General features: G+C 40.3%; 1 protein-coding gene across 6 annotated transcripts in view; it reads left to right on the forward strand.

The window, feature by feature from the left end:
• Positions 1 to 16,678, forward strand: part of SLC38A1 (solute carrier family 38 member 1) — a 69,940-nt gene that overhangs the window by 21,243 nt on the left and 32,019 nt on the right. For all 6 annotated transcript variants that reach the window (XR_010663062.1, XM_065934562.1, XM_065934566.1 and 3 more), the window contains 2 exons: positions 6,171 to 6,246; positions 6,534 to 6,649. Coding sequence is in view for 5 of the 6 variants with exons in the window: in XM_065934562.1 (XP_065790634.1) it covers positions 6,171 to 6,246; positions 6,534 to 6,649 (192 nt within the window). In the remaining variant the exon portion in view is untranslated. The remainder of the gene's footprint in view (positions 1 to 6,170; positions 6,247 to 6,533; positions 6,650 to 16,678) is intronic.

Consider the following 16,678-nt stretch of genomic DNA (forward strand, 5'->3'; position numbering starts at 1 on the left):
GAGCCAGACAGCAGAAGCCCTGCAGTCATAGACGTCTACCCCTGGAACAGCAAAACCTTTTGAAATGTCTACTGGACCAGTATTGCTGACATTTTAACGTGCATATGAAACACCTGGCGAACTTGTTAACATGCAGATTCTGATTCAGCAGCTCTGGAACTGGGCTTGAAAGTCTGACTTCCTGCAAGCTCCCGGGTGATGCCCTTACAACTGGTCCATGGACCACATTTTGAGTAAGGAGCTCTAGACACTCCTCTAGATATGATCTTCTGGAGAGGAGGAACCATCTTAACTGTCTTTATATCTCTTGTACCTTGTTATGATACTGTAATGGTGCCCGGTAGAGGGCAAACATCTCAAAGTATTTGTTAAATGGAAGAGACAGACAGAGCGAGCTGTTAAGTTCATGCTTTGAATTTCAACTTGTATTGAATGCTGGCTCCATCCATAGGTCTTGTGTGATCTTGTGCTTAAACCTTGGCTCCATCTCTATAACACAAGCATGAAAATAATACCTGACCTCCTGGGATTGCTGGGGAATATTAAACGCAATGCTGTTTGTAGGTTAAGGACTCAAGCTGTACTATCAGCCGGCTTAAGTTCAATCCTGGCTCAATGGGTTAGTTATTAGTAATGTAACTTGAGTCAAGTGACTTTATATCTCTAAAATGGAGCTAATTATTGTGAAAAGAAATGAGAAAACTCATATAAAGTACTTGGCACAGGGTCTGGCAAGATATGGGAAAGTCTCTAGCAAAAGTACAGACTTCTTCCTTTGGCAAGCACATCTTTCTTCTCCAACCAAGGACTGACAAAACTGTTTTAGGTTTGGGGTGATTGTTGGTTATTGTTATCCTAAAGTTGTTGAAATATTCATAGATGATATTAACTGTATCCAGGCAAATAGTCACATATTTTAATATTTATATACTGTTGTTCTCATCTCCATGTATAGTTATTGTTGTTATGACCCAGGAAGCTTGTAACAAAATCTGAGAATCTCTCCTTAAGATTTTCCTTAATGAGAAACTCTTGTCACTACACACTTGCATCAGCCTTTTTCCTCTTGGTCCCTTGTCTTTCAGAGTTGATTAACTACGTTTGTATCGTTGGGAGGACTCTTGAAAAGTTATCACTTCTTTTCTTCTAATGTCTTTTCTGTACCTTTGGGAGGAAGAGGCCATAACTTCTTCTTATATTCAGTTTTCATGTTGGAAAATTCTTCCCTGGCTTTAATCATTCCTGCTGCAACAGAAGTCTGTTTTCTCCTATTTTCAGTAGACTTTATCTACCAAATAAGGCTTTGTTCACCCCTCAGTATTCTCTTTAAATACCTGCTGTTTCTTTAATTCTTTCATGTTTTCCAGCCTCTTTCATAGATGCTTTTTTCCTCCTTTTCTCTTTCCTTCGTATAGAAGGTAGTGTTTCAGGGGGACAGCTAGGAAAGGTTATTTAAGTTCAGCTATTCATCTCTTTTGTGTTATAAATCCTCCAGTGAAACACTGTAATGTAGTAAGAACCTGATTGGTGGAGATTAAAATAGGAAGATTATTTTCCCATTGTACAACCCATCCTTAATTGGATTGTTGTTGTTGGTTTATTTTTGGTTTTAAATAACTGCTCTATATTGCTTGCCTCCTTCATATACCTCAGTATAATGCCTACATCCTTTTTTAAGGCTTTGTCTATTAAGGGTCAGCATGACAGCCACTGTAGATTTTTGTTTTGTTTTGTCCACAGAACAGTTGCCTACCTAAGAGTTGATCGAATTCTGCTTTATGGGTACAGACCGACCCAGCGAAAACTCTTTCTTAATAATACTCTTATCATCCTGAGACCACATGTCAAAGACACCTTCTCCAATAACCCATTTTTAAGTCAATAAAGAGGTCTTTGCCAGAGGTCAGTGCTTTTTTAACAGGCAATTGCATTTTTAAAATGATGAGATAACGGAAACTTGTGATAAGCTGCTGACCTAGTTATTATAAATGGACTTTTCCATCATAAAAAGATTGTTTTTGTTATGTGTATGTGTGTTTAAGTTTTCAGCAATACAAAGATTGAAAAATAAAAAAAAAGAAAATGTGGAATCACCATAAAGAAAATACAGAGACTTTCTTTGAGTACTTCATTCTTTCCGAGCAAGATTTCCCTATAGCCTAAGTCAGTCTAGTTCCTCAGTGGAAGAGGAGCCTTAGGTTTATGGAGGGTTCTTCTGAGTTGCTAATCAGAGGGGCAGGTACATGGAAGAAGGAGTGAGAACATGACACCACCACTCTGAATGCAAGATTAATTCTTACTGCCACGGTTGCTGCCACAGAAAAATCGTATGTAGGTCAGAGTCAGAAAAGTCCATTCAATCTGGAGTATCCAGCACACACACGGAGGATGAGAGTCGTGAACCAGGCAGGAAAACACTGGCTTAGAGGAGGATGGAGGGTCTCTTGAGGGTAGAGTGCATTCCTAGTGGTACTGTTTTTCAGTACCTATTCTGTTTTTCAGTCTCTATTCTCCGAATGCCCTGGTCCTATCTCCATCCTCACGGCCTCTTGGGAAGACCATTCAGAAGAGCAGGGGAAGCTAAGATTGAACAGCGAGGCCAAATCAAATTCTGCAGTACCTGGAATTTGCAGACCAAGCAATTTGTACTGAAAACTTTTTCAGTAGGAGCGCTAGTAAAGATTTTTGGGAGAACCTATTAAGCTTGGCTGCATAAAGTAGACGGAAAGAGGCAGAGTCAGGAGGCACTTGAGGCACAATGTGTTTTAATAAGCTTCTTCGTGGTTCCTCATCACAACAGCTCTGCAAGTCCCATGCATTATTTTCCTCCTGTGGAAACGTTGCAGCAGGGAGCTAGCAGGCATGCAGGGGCCTCTTCTTCCTCCCCTTCCGCTGCAGCCTCTGACCCTGCGGAATGCCCCTGCATCCTGGTGCCTTGATCCATTTCTCTCTGTCAGCTTTCTCCCCCAAGTCTGGGGTGCACGGGCAGGCCAGGAGCTTAGAGCTGCCATAACTGGAGGCTTATTGGTGTTTGGTTTAGTTGATTTGAAACTGTTGGGGATTTTCCCCTTTATTTAAAAATAGTGAAAATTCTCTTTGGAAAGCAAGTCCCTCCACAAGAAAGGCAAATGGGACCTTTTGGATAATGATTTGGCAGACTTAAGTTGGTTGTTAAAATTAACCTGATTACATGCAGTCTTTTATTTAACAGCAGCAGTCAATATGAGTCCATTTCATTTTGGCAAGTCCAGCACCGCCGTTTCCTTGGGCTGCCAGGATGAAAAGGAAGGCTGCTCTCCCTTGTCCCTCTCCAGCCAGATCTGTAAACCGCAGTTCTGTGGAAAGATTTAAAATGCTAAGGGTAAAAGAAGGGCCAAGGTTAGAGTACTGTCAGGTGGGTCTCCAGAGAAGTGGCTTTCTTTATGTCATTCTCTTGCTAAGACCCTGCCATGCTATTTCCCAGACCTCAGCCTTTAAGATTCCTCTGGCTGATCCCACCCAGTAATGGTTTTTCCTTTTCTGGCTCCCTTATCTCATCTCCGTTTTGCATGGTCTGATGTTCCTGTTCTGGTGTTTCGGTCCGTTGTCGTTCAGTCGCTAAGTCATGTCCAACTTTGTGACTCATGGACTGCAGCGCGCTAGGCTTCCCTGTCCTTTACTCTCAGAGTTGACTCAAACTCAGGTCCATTGAGTCAGTTGATGCCATCCAGCATTCTCATCCTCTGCCTCCCCCTTCTCCTGCCCTCAATCTTTCCCAGTATCAGGGTCTTTTCCAGTGAGTTGACTCTTTGCATCAGGTGACCAAAGTATTGGAGCTTCAGCTTCAGCATCAGTCCTTCCAATGAACTTGTTTGATCTCCTTGGACTCTCAAGGGTCTTCTCCAGCACCACAATTTGAAAGCATCAATTCTTCGGCACTCAGCCTTCTTTATGGTCTCACATCCGTACAGGACTACAAGAAATGCTCCTCAACTGGAACAGCGCCTCCTGTGTTTCAGGAGGCCAAGGTTTTCTTCACTTCCTTTTCATTTCTGACAGTCACCAGACAGGTCCTGGGCAAATGCAGATGCTGAAGGAAATAAACCACAGATTGTGTTGCTCATAGCAGGTGGTGGCCTCAGGGGAGGTTCATAGTTTATATGTTGCTTGCCTTTGGTTTATCCAGGTGAAAAAAGGAAACCCGAAGAATATGGTTTGAAGCAAACCTCAAGATGAAAGAGTTAGATAAATAAAACCAACATTGATGATATATATCTTTCATTAAAAAATGGTTTATTGTGAAATACAGCTTCATTCAGAAAAGCATCTGAAAATGTATAGTTCAAAAATACATGCTTCTTTAAAATAGTCTAGTTCAAGTGTCTTTATATTTATTAGTGAAAAATTCATGGATTAGTTCTTACTAAAACCAGATAATTGAATTTCCAGAAAAGCCAGAAAGAATTCCTAACATGTTTTACTCTTACATGTAGCAGTTTACTTATGGGTGAACTTTTCCTTGACAATAGCACTTCTTTTTTAAATAGGAAATTTTTTAAATTAGAAATTTAAGCCATGAAGCTCTAATGTTAATCCCAATAATATATTTTCTGGTTCTTAGAGCATTCTGATTGCCTCCTTCTGTATGTTTTGTATATACTTGGCTCTACTCAGCCTGTCTGAATCTTCCCCAGATTCAGCAAGTGTTCCTTTCATTCTCTGCCTGGAGCTGTACATGTGCTCTCATCTAACTGTCCCAGTAACACTGTGAGATAATGCAATAGTGTCATTCCCATTTCACAGATGAGGAAACTGGGGTGGCATACTCATGCCCTCAGAACAAGTGAGGATTGAACTCAAGTTCTGAATCCCTCTAAGCCCTAACTCTGCCCCTGACCATGGGCCATATGCCCCTCCTCCTCTACCATAATTTCCTCATCTGAACTCCTATGGGCTAGTGTCTACGTCACTTGCGACACACCTCCACGCCTCCCACATTGCCCGTATATAAGCAGGTGCTAAAGTAATGTTTCATGGGGAAAGAGTTATTTTCCATTTTTGCAGGGGTGAGAGGAGGGAATTCCTGTGTAATAACTTTGTACTCCAAGAATGTGAGCTTATGAAGAGACCTGTCTCCAGTATTCTTTTTAAATGCCCGCTTTATAGTATTTTTGACATTATGTATTGTTCCATTAGAGAAAAATCTATATAAAAGTTAACTTGCATTGCATATAGTGTTTTAATTTATTGGTATTAAAATTACCCAAAATTTATAACTTTTTGACTTAGAGTTGTCTTTTGTTTCCTCTAAAGATGAGCATCTACTGTTTGCATTGTTTGGTACTAAGTAGAGTGAGGGATGTAAAAAGGAATGAGGCAAAGTGTCTGCTCTTGGAGCACTTTTAGTTTATTAGGTAAAACAAGAGTGTGAGCAACTAATCCTGACAAAAATTAAAAGCAGCCATGAAATTAAAAGACGCTTGCTCCTTGGAAGAAAAGCTATGACAAATCTAGACAGCATATTAAAAAGCAGAAACATTACTTTACCAACCAAGGTCCATAATGTCAAAGCTATGGTTTTTCCAGTAGTCATATACGGATGTGAAAGTTGGACCATAAAGAAGGCTGAGCATTGAAGAATTAATGCTTTTGAGTTGTGGTGCTGGAGAAGACTCTTGAGTGTCCCTCGGACAGCAAAGAGACCAAGCCAGTCAATCCGAAAGGAAATCAAGCCCAAATATTCATTGGAAGGACTGATGCTGAAGGTGAAGCTTCAGTAATTTGGCCACCTGATGCGTAGTGCTGACTTATTGGAAAAGACTTTGATGCTGGGAAAGATTGAGGGCAGGAGGAGAAGGGAACAACAGAGGAGGAGATGGTTGGATGGCATCACCAACTCAATGGGTATGAGTTTGAGCAAACTCCAGGAGATGGTGAAGGACAGAGAAGCCTAGTGTGCTGCAGTCCATGGGTCAGAAAGAATGGGACACAGTGATTGAACAACAAGAACAATCCTGACCAAAGAAAAACAAACAAGCTAGTGAGAGCAGTTGGATAGGACGATAAACTCTTAGATAACTGATTGATAGCTTTTCATGCATGATGTTTTGGTAAATAATAAATCATTCAGTCATGATGTTAAGCTCCCAAGTCATTATAATGAGATTAAATCATTATGCCTCTCTTTACAGCAAGTTTATTTCTGATCGTGAAAGTAGAAGAAGTCTCACGAACAGCCACTTGGAAAAAAAGAAATGTGATGACTATGTAAGTGTCATTTTAATAAGTTTGCTTATTTTTTAAATTATGATAATTGCAACAGATGTTTTTAATTCATCCAGCATAGTACCGAAAGCATAGCTATTTACTCACCAAGACATTCCTTGGAGCCTGTGTATTCTCTCCTGAAACCCATTTGAAAAAATAACTAGACCACGAAGAAAGAATTCCTTGAGTTTCATTTCCCTGTTGGTTCCTGATAGTGCTTTAAAGGCTTTGGAGTGATGATCTTTCTGGAGGACTGTTTTGTTTAGTGTGACTGTGTCTCTGTTCAGATTCCAGGAACGACCTCCTTGGGCATGTCTGTTTTTAACCTAAGCAACGCCATTATGGGCAGTGGGATTTTAGGACTCGCCTTTGCCCTGGCAAACACTGGAATCCTACTTTTTCTGTGAGTGTTGACACAGCCATACTTTCCATTTAAAAACTGCATTTTCTGTATGTTTCTGTTCATACCCAGAAGACATTGGAAATATTTTTAAATGGTTCTTATTTCTTTTTATGTTTTACTAGCTTGATTAAGTTAATGCATACTTTTGTATTGTTTGTTTGAATGTTTTTTTTCCAAGAAACCCCTAATGTTTGTATACCTAAAAAAATAGAAGATCGTTTTATTAATCAAAAATACCAAAATAAGCACTTGTGAAAAGGATGAAAGATTTGAAAATAGCACTTGTATTTTTGGACTCTTGACTTGTCACTTTAAATCTCAGCTAAATGGTGAAAATATTAAGAGGTATTTAATCTATCCAGTCACCACTTTGGCATTTGAATTGCTGTGGGACATGAACTATATCCAAAGGTAACTGCAACTTTGTTTGTAAGAAATATTCAAGAAGCACAGAAGTTTTCAGTGTTTTAAAGATGAGAAAATAGGGTGTACTTTCCCCCTGAGATTCAGTGAAAAGAAAATGGACAGTTTTCTTTCACAATAAGTTCATCTCAAACTGTTGAAGAAGACTTTCTGCAAATGTACAGAGGGCTTAATTTCAGTTGGAATGAGATGGCAGATCATAGAAATCATCATTTATACCAAGAAAATTCCTACCCAGTCTGATTCCCCTCTCGCACCTCAGAGGAGTATCAGTGGTGCTCTGCCTGATGAGGCTGGTACAAAATGCTCTTCTCCTGGGATCTTGCCTTTTTGCCCCTGACAACACTCCCACTGTTCATTGGGTTTGCCCAATTGTCCTCATTGTTGTATCCATCATTTCTTTGGAAGCAGTTCCGAAAAGACTGCTAACCCTGCACATTGTGTTTATTTCTTTAGAAAACTTAGACAACTGTGACAGAAGTACATTGCTACCCATCCCACTACTCAGGCATCAAAGATGCCCATCCAGGCTGTGCTATGGGGATTAATATTCTTACTTTTGTGTGTAAACCCACTAGAGGTGTCCTTCCTAGAATCAGAGCAGCTCTGCGTAGGACAGTGAATCTAATATGTTGCCTTCCTTTTGTCAGCCTGATTCAGGAAACCCTCTTCTCTTTATTGCCCAGACTGAATCTTCCTAGGTGGTCTTTCTGTATGTATATCTTGAGCCAAGTGCCAGGTTTTAAAATGACAGAAGTTGAACAAAATGTTTCTATGGTGATATATTTTTTTGTATATGTGAAACTCTGACCCTGTGAGGATACCATAGATGGAGTTTGAGTAGCTGCATTTGTGATTTTCAGTGCATTGACATGAAACACCTGACTGCTAGTCTCTCCTTCTAAATGGTTATGTAGTCCAGTCTTAGCTACTGTGAGCTGGAATTCCCTATGCTTTGAAGCAAGAAAATTGCACTAGGAAAAAACCTCACAACCCTATTTACCTCCAAAACCCTATGGTTCTGTGAAAATTTTCAGTTATTCCAAAGCTGGAAATAAGTTTGGTTTAGATGTAAGTGTTTTACATTGATTTCTTTCGTTTTAGCTATTGTAATATACAAGGTGTCAATTCTTTAATGAGGATAATGAGAAAACTCTTGTGGCTTATACTGTATGTCAGGAACTACTCAGAGTGTTTTATGCTGAGTCCTGACAAGTCTATGAGGTAGGTACCACTGTCAGTTCCCAGTTTGACAGATAAGGAAACTGATGCTTGGAGCTGCTGCTGCTAAGTCACTTCAGTCGTGTCTGGCTCTGTGCGACCCCATAGACAGAAGCTCACCAGGCTCCCCTGTCCCTGGGATTCTCCAGGCAAGAACACTGGAGTGGGTTGCCATTTCCTTCTGTAATGCACGAAAGTGAAAAGTGAGAGGGAAGTCACTCAGTTGTGTCCGACTCTTAGCGACCCCATGGACTGCAGCCCACCAGGTTCCTTCACCCATGGAATTTTCCAGGCATGAGTACTGGAGTGGGCTGCCATTGCCTTCTCCAGATGCTTGGAGAGTAGACTTTTATTCTGGAATCTCTTTGTCACCATCCTGGTAATTCCCTCCTCCTTTCTTCTCTGCTAGATCCTTTGTTCCCTGTATTTTCATTTCTTGCTGTTTCTGGATTTACTTCCTTGCTTTTGCTGCTGAGAAAGGGTAAATAGAAATAAAATTTCTGAGACCTTCATATCTGAAAAATATTTTTATTCTACCTTCGTCACTGATTGGTAGTTTGGCTAGATATAAACTCTCTATTGGCAGTCATTTTCCTTCCTAATTTGGAAGGCATTGCTTCATTCCTTCCTAGTTTTTTTCTGTTATGAAGTCACAAATACTTCTGATTCCAGATCTTTTATATATAGCCAGGGCTTTTGTTTTTATTTTGTCTTTCCTGGAAACTTGCCAAATCGCTTTGTTCCTAATGTTCTGCAGTTTCACAATGATGTGTCTTGCTATGCATCTCTTTTCATCCATTGTCTCAGGCAACTGGTACAACTTTTCTTTTAGAAATTCATGGTCTTCAGTTCTGGAACATCTTCTTACACTGTTGTCTTGATGAGTTTCTTCCTGCTTTTTCTCTTTTTCTCTCTTTCTAAAACTGTTACCAAGATTTTAGACCTTCTGGACTAGCCCTCTAACTTTTTATTCTTTATTTAATTTGTGTACTTTTTCACTGTACTTTCTGGGATACGCCATCAAGTTTTTCTCCAGCTCTTTCTTTTTTTTTTTTTTCTTTTCTCCAGCTCTTTACTGAGTGTTTTATTTCTTCTTATTTTTTACTTACAGGAGGTTTTAAACCTTCTTTGAATGTTCCTTTTTTTATGTTATTTTTTTTTCTATTTTATGATTTCATTGTTTTCCCTGAGGATTCTAGTGATCATTTTTCTCTATTTTGGAAAATTTCGAACACCAGGTAGAGAATCTGAAAGCTTCCCTTGTTCCCTTTGTCTCATGACCCTGCTAATTTACTCAGCCCCTTTCCCAGGTTGTTGTGAAGCAAATCCAAGCCATCATTTCATTAAAAAATATTTCAGTGTATTTCACTAATATATTGGGGCTGTAAAACATAACCATAATATGTCATGTCCCAAAAATTAGCCACAGTTCCTTAATATCTTCAAATATCTAAGCAATATTTAAATTGCTCTGGTTATCTCATTTTTAAAAAACCAATTGGATTGTTCACATCAATACTCAAATAAGGTCCATATCGTACAAATGTTTGGTATGTGATTTAAGTCTCTTTGAGTCTGTAGGCCCCCCATTCTCTTCTGTCCTCTTCTGTGCAATTTATTTGTTGAAGAAACTAGGACATTGGTCCTATAGAATTTCTATAATCTGAGTTCTGCTGATTGTCCTCTTGTGATGCAAGTCGACTTTTCTGTTTTGGACTCTTTCATTTTAGAATCTTTCCTTAAATGTCAGGTTTTCCCTCTCTGTCTGCTGTATTCAAGAATTGCCTGGGGGTGGGGGGAGAACGAGGCTAATTGAAATCTGGTATATGTGAGTGGGGCTTGTTGGAAATAGCTTAACTAAAGATGCTGTCAGTAGCCCTTTTCTTGGGGAACCAGCCATGTCAGTTTCTCTTTGGCTGTTCACATCACCCAGAGACCTTCCTGTAAGGCCTGGGCCATCTTTGCCATTGCTGCCATCTTTCTGGGGACCAAGTAGAGGGAAATGGCTTGGGAGAATATCTCTGTGCATGTGTGCTCATGAAGGTAGTTGTAAAGAGACCCAAACTTACAAGTTTTTCACAGAATACAGAACTCTCCTACCTCAGAACAAGGGCTCACTCTGTGTTGTAAAACCAGCTGCTCCCACAGCTGCTCAAAGCCAAGAAGCAGTTGGCAGGATGAAGATAATTCATGTGGTACAGGGCCCTGTTCCAGACTTATTGGCCAATGCCGAGAATGAGTCCAAGCCTGCCCAGGCTTCTTTAGAAAAGCATCTGGGAAGGCTCCTCTGTGTCTCACTGAGGCTGGGTGCTGGACTCTTCACTGGGGTCATCTGGAAACTTGCTGGGGTGATTGCTCTTTCTTGGATGAGATGGGGCTTATTTGGGGGACCTGACTATAATGGCTATCATTCATGTTTAAAGCACATCTGATTCAGTTAGATTCAGTGAATTCTGCCCTATTATGAGAATACTGTGAGGATTTGTGTTATCCAAAGCCCAGATTTCTGAGGCCTTATATTGGCATCTTAAGAAACAGGAAATATGGTCATGGGGAATCTCAGCTTATAGTTGTTCCAAATGTATATATTCTCTGTTAAAAAAAAAAAAAAAATATATATATATATATATATATATATATATATATAATGGGGCTGTTCCCTGAAGCAGCAATTTGGGGATGTGTCGAGGCATAGTGTGAAAGTGTGAGTTGCTCAGTCGTATCCAACTTTTTGCAGTTCCATGGACTGTAGCCTCTGTCTGTGGAATTCTCCTGGCAAGAATACTGAAGTCATTGCCATTCCCTTCTCCAGGGAATCTTCCCTACTCAGGGACTGAACCCAGAACTCCCACATTGCAGGCAGAATCTTTACCATCTGAGCCACCAGGGAAGCCCGTCAAAGTAAGGGTGAGATGCTCCTGTCGAATCGAGTTTTCCTAAGAGTGGGGTCCAAGGGAAAGGCAATGGATGCTGAAGAAATCTCTCTGCGCTGCATCCTCCTCCTCTCTTGCTAATCTCTTTGCACAGCTTCCCCATAACTTCATCATAGCAAAAGTAGGAATTAAAAGTAAATATTAGCATGGAAGAATAATGGCTTTTGTTTTGTCTGCTATTTCACATTACCATCTCCCAAAACAGGAAAGTTGCATTTTCTGAAGATTTCTATTAGAGGCCTACATTTTATAGAAAATTAATCTCTGAGGAGCATGTCATCTCTTCACTGTGACAGGTGAATGAAAGGTTAATTATGCTATATAGAAGCTGATAAAGTAATAAATGCTTTATATTTTTCCTTAACTTCTTAGCATTTATTATTATTAATAATGTAACCTTTAAGTTTAAAACCATGAAAAAGAAGAATGTAATTCATGATATTCCTAGGAGCTCAAAGAGATGTCACAGTTTATTGTAAACACTGAGTTTGTAAACTGTTCAGAATGATCATTGTGAAATAACTTTCTAATCTGTATGGAATAATAATTTAAATGTTATTTTGGTTGATTATTACTCCTGCCTATTTTTGGTGTTTTCCGTTTTCTGTCTCACTTAGGTAGTGGTGATGAGAATAAAAAAGATAATGTGTCTAAAAGCACACTTTGAAAAGTGACATGCAAGAAGACATGTATTTATTAGTAACGACCCCATCAGGCTCACTTTAGAAACTAATGAGTGTGAGTATAGATGGGCAGGGGAGATGGAGAGATAACCAGGAGTGCCTGGTACATAGTAACACTATGTACTGAGCATTTGCTAAAGTATTGACTAGGTAGCTACTAAATAGTAGGTAACATTTGTTGAACGGTAACTATATATACCATATTATCTCATCTAATCCCCACAGCAACACTATGAGGTAAGTATTACCCCCACTTTAGTGATGAAGTAACTGATATTTAATAACACCTTAGAAAGTAGGGGAGCCAGAGTTGCGTTCAGAATCTCTTGACTCTAGAAGCTGAGTGACCTAAAACACTGTACTGCCTTTTAGTGATGCCTTCAGGAGCCACACTTACATTATTAATGTACTTCTTGAGACAAATCTTATTCTTATCAGTGGGCAAGTTTATCCCTTAACTCTTAAAAACCGCCTTGTAAAATCAAACAGTATTCTTGAACCACTTGACTGCTGTCCCACCAAGAACCGTCACCCACCTTTTTTGTAGTAAAAATAGTTCAGAAATACTAAGGATACCAAATCGCGTATCAGGGGTGGTCAGGTTCCTGCTCACAGCAAGTGTAATACATGCCTGGTCATATCTGACTCTTTGTGACCCCGTGGACTGTAGCCTGCCAGGCTCCTCTGTCCATGGGATTTCCCAGGCAAGAATATTCAAGTGGGTTACCATGTCCTCCTCCTGGGGATTTTCCCAATCCTAAGCCGGTCTCCTGTGGCTCTGCACAGGCAGGTGGATTCTTAACCACTTGAGCCGCCTGGGAAACCCTATACAAACTTCAAGGATATTGTAAAACCAGTAGGCTTTCTGAACTGCTTCATATTTGTCTTTATCTGTACTTGCCTTTGCCTCATGTGATATTTAAGATTGCTCACTGCTCTTGAACCTGATTCCTTCCAGGACTTTAACTAAATTTTTTGTAATTAAGAATTGAAAACCAAGAAATAGCAAAGTCAAATAACATCTTTATTAGGGAATTGATTAAATAACCATAGCAGTTCCATGAAATGGAATATTAGACTACTACTTAAAAGAGTGACACGACTGAGCAACTGCACTTTCACTTTTCACTTTCATGCATTGCAGAAGGAAATGGCAACCCACTCCAGCGTTCTTGCCTGGAGAATCCCAGGGATGGGGGAGCCTGGTGGGCTGCCGTCTATGGGGTCACACAGAGTTGGACACGACTGAAGCGACTTAGCAGTAGCAGCAGCAGACTTATATGTCCTGGTATGGAAAAAATTTCCAGGAATGTTATTATGTACAAGCAAACTGAATATTGGGTGAAAGTGAGCATGGGGATAGATTATGTATATGTACGTATATTACATAGACTTTATGGGGAGGGTTCACAAGAAAATGTTGACAGTGGCTACTTTGGGAGTGTGACACAGGGCCTGGGGTGGAATGGGAGTGGAAAGTTTACAGTCTTTAAAGTATCTTTTTCACCATATGCTTTAGGGGAAGAAACTAGTTAAGAAAATTGTTTTTTAAAGAACTTAAAACCACTGCAATGAGACTTTTTCTCTTACCTACAGAAAACTTGAGAAAACAAAAAATTTCAGTGTGGTTATTTAGACCACAAGAGCTAGAATGAGCCATCAGTACAGTGCCATGGGCTCCAGTCTGCATTCTCCCCTCATCTCCCTGCAGACTGCCTCTGCATCAGCCACAGAGGCCTCCAAGACTGTATGCATCACCTCGCCTTTCCACTCCCCAGTGGAGGCCACCACACTCCCATACCATCCCTGTGCTTCTGAATCCTGACGTGCCTCTAAGACCCAGGCCAGATGCCATCTGCAAAAAGGATCTCCCTTTCTTCTTTTTTTGGTGTAGCCTTTATAGCAAATAGCACTTCCACTATTTAGGGCTTCCCAGGTGACGCAGTGGTAAAGAATCCGCCTGCCAGTGTCAGAGACACAAGAAATATGGGTTCAATCCCTGGATTGGGAAGATCCCCTGGAGCAGAAAATGGCAGCTCACTCCAGTATTCTTGCCTAGAAAATGGACAGAGGAGCCTGGTGGGCTACCATCCATGGGATCGCCCAAGAGTCGGACATGACTTAGCAAGTCAGCACAGCACACTTACTTCCATTATGTAGGCATATATATTCTGTTTCCTGTTGAGCACTGATCCCTACAAGGGCAGGATTAATGTCTAATTCTTCCTTATCTCTCCTCCCCACCACAAAATCCAAAACAGTGCTTGCCTATAGCTGATCTCAATAAAGTTTTCCTGAAATGAATGAATGACTATGTAAGAATTAGTTTAGTCTTACAAAGGCTTTAGGGCAAACAATGTCCCTTATAATTTTGCAAACTTATCAGAAGGAAAAAAATCAACTATGAGATTTAGTTCACCCTCCAATTTTTTTTTTTTCACCCTCCAATTTTAAGTAGGCTGTGGAGTTGTAATGAAAATTATAGAAGGTTAGCAAGGGACTCACCACCCTTTGGTTACTTTCCTGGGAATGCCTCCTTCATTTGAAAAATCAAAATAGAGACTGTTAAGAAATACTGTATGAGGTTAGCACTGCATTGCTAAAAGGGCATTTGTTGCTAAATTGCTGTTTGCAGAAAGGACAGTAATTTTCATTGTCAGTTTACAGCAATTACCTTCACTTTGTGGTGGATTGTTTGTTCCAATTGTAGGTAAAGTCCCTCTTCTTAATATTTACCTTTGTAGAGGGTTATCATTATCCTTCACCAAAAAGATGCAACACAGCATTGTCTATAATCACAGTGTTTGCAAACAAATCAGTAAATAGCCATTCAGTAAAGATAAATCTTAAAAATGAGGAATGCTATAAGCCAAGATCAGACTACCAGATGCCTTCTCTAGTGTTTTACAATTCAGCCTGCATAAGGGGTAGGCAGAAATGGAATTAGAACAACAGACTCATCAACACATTGCCCTAAGTCCTGTTCATGTATTACGGTTATTTGTTCATTACTGTTGTATCACAATTATGGGCTTCTTGTTCTATCAGCAGATTTGCCGTCTTAAACAACTGCCTCAGCATAGCTCTCTGGAGTCTCTCAGTCTTTTTCTGCAAATTTTACCAAATTGCAATGAGACTGCAATGTACCTTTGCAAATATTCTGCATGATCTTGAACTGTCATTGCTTTATTCTTTTAGATATATTCCTAAAAGTTTGAATCACACCCACCAAAGATGATAATTTTGCTCTTAGCCATAACAGAGATGGTCTGTGTGATATTTATCAAATCATTCCTGGTAAATGTTGAGTTGTCTTCTCTGGGGGCTCTGACGCAGGCAGTTCTTTGCTCCTAAGACCAAATTGGATGTTGTGATATCAAAACAGGCACAATAAAGAGGAAGTCAATAGGAAATGCTGCTCTTCTGATGATCCTAGGAGGTCCCTGGGTAGAGGCTCACTCATCTTCCATCTTGTCAGTCACTTACTTGTTTTCAAAATTCTTTGAGTTATGGTCTCTGTTCCTTAGAAATGATTTGAAGAGAAAATTGTTGTCCTTCAGCTGGCAGCAAATATTATTGGCCTCAGAGTCTCTTGTTTGGGAATAATGATACTGGAAGGGGAGCGGTGGCACATTCAAGCTTGCCAGCATTTGAAATACATGTAGAAAGGACAGCAGCCGTGCCCTTGAACTCTATTGAAATTCACTGGATGAGGAAGCTTTTCAGAAATGGGGAAATAGGAAAGGGGTTAGTGTTGGGCTAAAAGTGAGTGTCTATTCTGTAAACAGAAGGAGTTGGCAAGTGTAAGAGATAGGTCCCACCCACTGTTTTTAAAAATTGAGCGGTTATACTTAGTTGATGAATCATCTGAGATGTGCCTGATAAAGGCTTCCGAGAAGTCAATTCTCTTGGCCCCAGAGAAACAGGAGTGGTGTGCGGTGTGCGTGTGAGTGTGCACGTGTACATAAACACGCAGCGTGTACACTGAGCCTTCGCTTAGATCTTCCTGTGCTGAGTTGCATCCAGGGCCCTGGTGCTACCCAAGGACATCAGTGTGGCCCCATTTTAGAGCCCTGTGTTTTTCTTAGTCTGCATGAAGCAGCTTAACCCAACTGTCTGAGGTCTTAGCAGCACTATTCATGGCCATGATGCATAGAATGCCTTTAACACTTACTCTTCTGGATTACAGTAAGACAGATGTTTCACACGGGAGGTCCAAATAGTCCAGAAGTTTGGGTTTTCCAGATTAGCTTGAACTCACAGAGTAGTAGGTAGTTTAGTAGATTGGGAAACTGCCCCATTGTGGGCCAGGTAGTCTGGCTTTGTTCTATGGCCCCAGGCTTCACCTTTCGTCAGGCATACTGTGCCTGTGATTTACATCGGGATCTACATCGGGATCAGGGTCGGCAAACTATAGTCTACAGACAAAAGCCAGCTGCAGCCTCTATTTGTATGGCTTGCTAGATGAGAATGGCTTAATTTTTTTTTTAAGGGTTAAAAAAATGAAGATACTTATAAAGTATGCATTGTTTCTTGGCATCTTTATAACAATTCTATTTATCATCCCATTTTACAAATAAAGAAGCTAAGATTTACAGAGCCTTAAGTAACTTGCCCAGGATGACACCAGTGGGGAGTGGGAGGGGGGATGGGAGGGCGACGTATTATTCCTCTTAACTCACCTTAAGTGAATGGGTGGTTACCTTGGAAACAGAAAAAGTGTGAATTGAGCCTGTATTGCACTGTTGTACTGGAATGGAAGTCCACAC

This window comes from Muntiacus reevesi, chromosome 4 (assembly GCF_963930625.1).
Source record: "Muntiacus reevesi chromosome 4, mMunRee1.1, whole genome shotgun sequence".
NCBI classification, from domain to species: domain Eukaryota; kingdom Metazoa; phylum Chordata; class Mammalia; order Artiodactyla; family Cervidae; genus Muntiacus; species Muntiacus reevesi.